At 33.3% G+C, this 7515-nt stretch overlaps 2 protein-coding genes across 2 annotated transcripts in view; both read right to left on the bottom strand.

The window, feature by feature from the left end:
• LOC132163621 (disease resistance protein RPV1-like) overlaps positions 1-7515 on the bottom strand; it is a 27314-nt gene that overhangs the window by 16904 nt on the left and 2895 nt on the right. The window lies entirely within an intron of this gene.
• LOC132163140 (disease resistance protein RML1A-like) overlaps positions 5128-7515 on the bottom strand; it is a 5175-nt gene continuing 2787 nt past the window's right edge. The window contains exons 3-4 of the mRNA XM_059573332.1: positions 6825-7003; positions 5128-5643 (exon numbers count right to left, since the gene is read on the bottom strand). Coding sequence (XP_059429315.1) covers positions 5128-5643; positions 6825-7003 — 695 coding nt within the window. The remainder of the gene's footprint in view (positions 5644-6824; positions 7004-7515) is intronic.

The following is a 7515-nucleotide window of genomic DNA, read 5'->3' as shown; positions in this document are numbered from 1 at the left end:
AAAAAAAAAGTATTTTAGTTTTTTTTTTTTTTAAAAAAAAAAAACAAAATGAATAACAAGTATTTTGGAAAAGAAATTTTTTCTGGTTACTTCGATAATATAAAGGTGGCATTTTTCAATCGTTTGAATATAAAGAAACCGCGTGATCCAGTTTTCAGACCATGTGTAGGGAGAGCAAGGAGATGAACAGCCGAGAGAAAGACACTAGAACTAAAAGCTGCGGTGGAAGACAGCTCAAATGGGGACATTACATAAAAGCGGCCATCCCTCTTTCCTTACGTTCCTATGAAACGCTTTCCATTAAAGTATCTGTAAATTATGTGGCCACCTGCAGACTAACAAATCCTATACAGGACGAGTCTGTTTGTGTTGAAGACTTCATTGAAAAGAAGAGTAAGATTCAGTCACGTCACCCACGTAGCAGTGTCGTGGGTGAGACATTAACAACTTTTAATAATTTAAAAAGACATTGCCATTAATTTAAAGTTTGAAGTGGGCAAACCTTTTTTTTTTTTTTTTTTTTTTTTTTTTTTTTTTCTTTTGGGTTAAATACTAAAAACTTCCTTAAAGTTCACTTTTTTATTTTTTTTTTTCTAAAGTTTAATTTTTATCATAGGAGGTACTTGTAGTTTTGATAAATACTAAATTGATCATTCCATTCATTGACTGTTAGTTGACTTAACGGAAGTCCACGTCACTGATATGTGGATCAATTAAAATTTGACACCTAGTATAAGTGGACACCTCATCAATGATGACATGGTCACTTAATTAAATTTTGTATTTAAAAAAATATATATTTTTTCAAAAAAATAAAATAAAATTGGGAGCTACCCCCATCTGGCCAGATGGGGGTGGCCAGGCCATCCTTGGCATTGATGACGTGGCCACTTATGTCAGGTATCGAATTTTAATTGATCCACGTGTCAGTGACGTTGAGTTCTGTTAAGTGAACTAATATCTTGTTAAAAACCAAACCTTAAGGAGAAAAAAAATAAAAAAGTGAAACCCTAAGGGGTTTTCAGTATTTAACTTTTTTTTTTTTTTTTTTTTGGTGGATAACTTCTCTATTTTGGCTTTGGTGCTATGCAACTGGTCTCTCCTCCTCTTTTTCACGAACTTTCCTACTGTCTTAATTTACCCGGATTTCTCTTCCTACTCGAGCATGCAAATGTCAATCATGTTATTCAAACTGAGATGCATACTTGGAAGAAAGACAACTCGATCTTATGCATGTCTATTGTGTTTGTGTATGTGCACATGTTTTTATACATAAATGTTATTTCTTATCAACACTGCCAATCTTCAAATTCTTCATTTTCAAGATATCATAAATAAGTTATTCTTGTAAATGAAGCAAACCAATTAATTGGCTGTTTTGAAATTTTTCTAATGTTTATAGACAATTATCTACTGTTGTTTCACCAATTTCACCTATTCCATAAATTTTCACAATGCGAACTTCACTCATTAGTTCTAAGATTTAATAAAGATTTCACCTCTTCAACAATATAATATATTCTAATTGGGTGCATGGCAACATTCAAGTGAATAGGGTACGTGACGCAAAACTTTTTCAACAATCTTTGCGATGAGCTTTGACTGGTACTTGATCATTATGATTCAAACAGGAAATAATTTAATAAAAGAAAAACAAAAATTATGAATCTTCAGTGATGCACGTCATCATCTCATTTATTATGACTATTAAGTTGCATCAAATTTATTGAGGCTATCATTTCAAAATATTTCTATATAGTTTTGTTCGTCTCGAATGACATGCCACAAAACAATTTTTTTCTTGATAATTCACATCAAGTGTATGACATTTTATCTAAAATACTAGTGTTGTCCCCACAGTGAAAGTAAAAGAGTTGGAGTTTCTTGATGAGTGAATGTGTAAATTACAGAAGTGTCATAGAGCAGCACTTTTTTCGGATGAATTTCAGGAAAAATGTTGTTATGTGTCTCTCTCTTAGAGATTTTGAATAAGGCTCCTGTATTTTTGAGCCCATAGAAAATAAAATTGAACAATATAGATTATTAGATTCTTTCATAGTTCTAACTAGCTAGAGTTGAAGATTAAGTTTGATACTCATAATTGATAAAAACGTACGATTGATCACAAAGCTAATTATGATGGCAAAACTTCCATAATTAATTACTTTTGTATACAACCAACAAGGCTAATACATAATTAGTTGATACATAAAACAGGAACCATTATCTAAACTCATATACAATAGTTACTACATAAAAATCCTGACCAATTTCTTGTTGTTCCTAGAGGACATATACAATTATAAGCCACATGTCACAATTAAATGGACACGTGAGCGCCTCTATTTTGCCGCTTGCTTACGAAGTTGTTCTTTCAACATCTTATTCTGTTTCCTCAAATTAGTTATACGCTTAGCGTCGAGTGCACAAATGGGGGGATCATACCATTCAAAAAATTTGCAACGCGATTGCTCGCGATAGCATCCAAAGAACCGCCTTCCTGGATTTTCTTTGCTCGATGTAGTCTTTAGATGTGTTCTCCTACCACAGTCACACTCCCGCCACTTCCTATGTTTTCCAGCGGATGACATCTAAAATCGACATAGATTTTGCCGCAAAACAAAACACATATTAATTAGTTGACAATAACAATTTGCCAAATAACACATTAGTTGAGCAGAGCATCAGAGCAGTATGTGTCCATATGATCAATATTACCGTGCATGGACCCTTCTTACATTAAAAAACGTAAAAGAAAAAAAAAATTCTGAAGAATATTCAACGTACAACGATATGAATTAGCTCTGCATGGTCCCTAGTTGCTTAAAAATCAAGAGTAAATTAATAAAATACTAGGAAATATTCAGCGTAGAAGAAAGCTATGAATTAGGTATTAGACAAAAAGTTGCGTGCTTAATATATACAAAGAGAGGAAGGTTGTGACTATTTGTGTGCCCGAAAAACAGATCTGAACATTGACAGATTGGAAGCTAAAAAAGATGTCAACTTCAAAAAAAAAAAAGAACCAAACTTGAGAAAGATTCAAACTTCAATTTGACAGATAGGAAGCAAAACCAACGATTTCTAAACTTTCATTTGACATATCGTTGGTTTAGTTTGCTTGCCTTCGTAGACGCCGACGAAGCCTCTTCCACAGACACGGCATGGTGGCGGTGCTACAAATTAAAAGAAGAAACAATGGTGTGCCGATAAAGTGGGTGGAGGCACGATTTGATGGATGAACACGAACGGCGTGGTGAAGAATGAAGCTTACTTAGGTTTTTACTCTTTTACTTTACCTTGCTGGCATCGCAGATTGGGATGACATGTTACAAACATGGCTTAGATAAATGATGTGGTAATTCCCACTTGTTTTTTTTCTTTTTGGTAGTGAGTAATTCAACTGGACACTTACATGTCATTGTACATGTCACACTAACGGATTTCATCAAAATTTTAAATGAAAGTTAAGAGTAGGAACCTATTTGCTTTTATTGCATACCACAATAAGTTATCAGCAAATTTTTATGCCACAAGAAACTTATTGCAGCAATGTAATCACAAGGACTGCTTTTACTTTTTTTTTCCTAATTAAAAGATAAAAAAAACACTAAAATGATTTAAACATGATTCGAATCAGTTGCTAACTCTTGGTTTAGAGAGTCCTGGATTTAAGATCATAGAGTTATGAGTTATGTCAATCATGTTATTCAAACTGAGATGCATATATACTTGGAAAAAAGACAACTCGATCTCATGCATGTCTATTGTGTTTGTGTATGTGCACATGTTTTTATACGTAAATGTTGTCTCTTATCAACATTGCCAATATATAATCTTCAAATTCTTATTTTCAAGATATCATAAATAAGTTATTCTTGTAAATGAAGCAAACCAATTAGCTGTTCTGAAATTTCTCTAATGTTTATAGACAGTTATAGACAACTTTTCTACTGTTGTTTTACCTATTTCACCCATTCTATAAATTCTCCCAATGTGAACATCACTCGTTCCAAGATTTAATAAAGATTTCACCTCTTCAGCAAGAGAATATATTCTAATTAGGTGCATGGCAACATTCAAGTGAATAGGGTACCTGACACAAAACTTTTTCAACAATCTTCTTGATGAGCCTTGACTCGTACCTGATCATTATGATTCAAATAGAAAATAGTTAAATAAAAGAAAAATGAAAATTATGAATCTTCAGTACCAAAAGGATGCATGTTATCATTTCATTTATTATGACTATTAAGTTACATCAAATTTATTGAGGCTATCATTTCAAAATATTTCTATATATATAGTTTTGTTCGTCTCGAATGACATGCCACAAAACAATTTTTTTTTCTTGATAATTCACATCAAGTGTGACATTTTATCTAAAAGGCCATACTAGACTTGATAATTCTAGAACCAGGATCTCTCTCTAAATGGCATGATCTTTATATCCCAATAGCATGGACATGGAACAGAAAACCATCAAAAATTCAACTCAAAAACTAACCAAAAGAGAATGATGAATTAAGAAGAAATGGAATGGATAGGTTAAAACACTCAATTTTTTTCAGTCTTTAATTATATTTGCTTCATATTTGTTAGAAAAATCTCTTGTTCAAGAACTTTAGATCAACAAAACAATCTAGATTAATTATATGGGAAAGCGCATCAGCACTGCTTAATTAATCTCTTTTATTTTCTTGGATGAACTTGAAATACTGTTTGCTCCCAGTCGGTAGAGTTGCTACTGTTTACAACATCACATATCATACTTCCCCATTGCCAAATAATTTTAGAGAAATGTGGGTTAGTAGCTTATAATTTTTTTTTTTTTTGATTGAGAAGTCATCGATATTTCGGTCACTAATCAGCAATTGTCCAAGTAAAAGATGTATTTTCACAATGATTGAAGTATGCCAAATTAATTTGAGATTCTTTTGACTGAGGAAAATTTAGATCAAATTTCGATTCTAAGATAATCTTGATAAATCTTTCTCAGAATTTTGTCAATCCATTTTTAGCTCAACTTTAATTTTTTTTAATCAATTTTCATCTAACATTTAAAAGAAAAAAAGGGACAAACAGTGATATAAAAATGCAGAAAAAAACACAATAAACCATAGTATATTACCCATTTACAACATTGAGATCCCAGCTGGAAATCGCTGCAGCTTTAATAAGAGCTGTTCTCCACCTATGCACCTTCTCCATATCATTTTGAAACTTCTTTTCATGCCTCTTAAATGCTTTGGCAAAAGTTTCAGTTTGATTTCGGACGTCCGAAGGGTCCGCGTGATAAAATATTGGAAGAAGAGTCTTGCCGCCTATGGTATTCTTACAGCGAATGATTTCCACAAGCTCTTCAAGGCACCAACTAGAGGAAGCATAGTGTTTGGAAAAAACCACAATAAAAATCATTGATCTTTGTATTGCATTGACGAGTTCCGTAGAGATGTCGTTTCCTCTTTGAAGCTCATCGTCATCTATGAAGGTGTTAATTCCAGCTTGCACCAAGGCGGTGTAGAGGTGATCAGTGAAGCTCTTTCTTGTGTCTTTACCTCTAAAACTCACAAAAACATCGTACCTCCAATGATGTTTGGAAGATGGAAGATCCTGTGAGTTAATAGATCGACCGGGTAGAGCCTGTATAATCACTGAAAATCAAGATTCTTTGTTCTATACATTGAAAAATGAGAAAGACTTATTAAACATAATTCTAAATACAAGTTATTATTTTTTTTTTTTTTCTAAACAGTTTATAAAAAAAAAAAAAAAAATTCACTTCCATTCAGCCGAGAACCAAGCCATAATGGAAGTGGAGGTGAAAGTGAAATTGAAAATTTTCTATCAGTCTCTCAAATGGGTCTCTCTTTTCTTTTCTTTCCTTTTTACTCCCTGAGTTTTTGAAGATGAAGAAGGGTCCTATATACATATATCATAACATTGCACATTGGAAAATTTTTAAAAACTATGTCAAAAGTGTCTGAATTCTACTGGATCATACACATAATAACATCTTGAATGAAATGATTTGAGTGAGATGACAAATTAAACTTTTTTGCAAAATCTTTAATCAAGGATTTCTATCTAAGAAGAAAAATCTGTTGATACGTACTCGACAACAGAAAAATATCACGAGTTGAGATCATCATCTAGCTTTAGTCTCATGAGAGCATGCCCTAAAATAGATCAAGAGACATCTTTAGCTTGTTCTGCCTCCATTTAGGAAGCCCGTAGAAAGCTCGTTTCGTCATTCCGAATTTTGCTAGAAACTCCTCGTTGGATAAATATGCCTGCAGCCACAAGAATGTGCAGACCTCTTTAGTTACAGATGGATCATAGAGAGTGGTAGTAGTAATGAATGTACAAGTGATGTGATGTGATCAAACTACACAACAACCGTATGAAGTTTCTGTTGTATGCTAATGTCAACTAATAATAATATGCTGCAGTTTTCAGAAGGCTAACATTCCTAGCACCGGAGGTGGAAGAGGCAAGCGAAACTAGTTTAATTGCAACAAAATGGTAGTTTGATGTATCTAAGTGTCACAACTATCAATTTATGGGGCAAAATAAAAAATGACTGTTAATTGAGGGGGCCAAAGTATACTTTTCCCTAAAAATTTGTTTGAAAACTGAGACATATATAAGCTTGACATTCTCTCCCCTTGTTGCCACAATGCTGCTATGGATTTATTGGTAGGAGAAAGAAAGGAAAAAAAAAAAGATTTTATTTTCCAAGAAGTTAGGACCAAAGTTTTTACTAGAACACTACAATGAACTAGGCACCTGTACATCTGTAAAGAAGGAAAAGGGGCATGTACCTCTCTTTTAGTTACATCTATTCCTGCTACCGGGTCACTAGAAATCACTTTCAACCGTTCATATGGATATGATAACAAGTTCATGCAATCTCCACTTCCATCAGCCTGGATAAGACCCACACCCTGAGAAGGTGACCTTGGTTCTGCTGCTGGAGATGCTGCAGAAACCAAAGATTCATCTGCACAGAGAGAGAGAGAGAGAGCTCAAAAAAGTTATAAAAAGAAGGACAAAAAAACACAGGTAATTGATAAAACACAAAAAGGAAATGATCTTAGATATCTTCCTCTATATAACAAAGTGTCTATGAAAACACAGCATGTCTAAAATTTGTTTAAAAAACAAGTCGTTTGAAATATGACTTTCTAGCAAATTAGCACTCATTCTCTCTTCTTTTGCAAACCATGCATGCTTGTTCTATACATCTCTAACAAGAGGCATGCTCCAAAATATTTGAAGGCATCTCATGCATTTAACAGAACATGCATCTCCCAAACATCCAAAACTCATGCATATGCGATATAATAAAGTACTTCGTGAAATCCTCCCACTGCTTCATCGGAGATCGACACGTACCATTTTAAGAAGAGGGTGATCTTACATTTGCCTTGTGTGATTGATTTATTTTTTAACTATTTTATGCTTTTTTTTAATCTTAAATTTAGTTCTGGGTATAATAACTACAAAATAAAA

The sequence above is a fragment of the Corylus avellana genome, chromosome ca10, assembly GCF_901000735.1.
Source record: "Corylus avellana chromosome ca10, CavTom2PMs-1.0".
NCBI lineage: Eukaryota > Viridiplantae > Streptophyta > Magnoliopsida > Fagales > Betulaceae > Corylus > Corylus avellana.
Note: the sequence above shows the minus strand (reverse complement) of the source record. Positions and strands in the feature narration are given on the sequence as shown.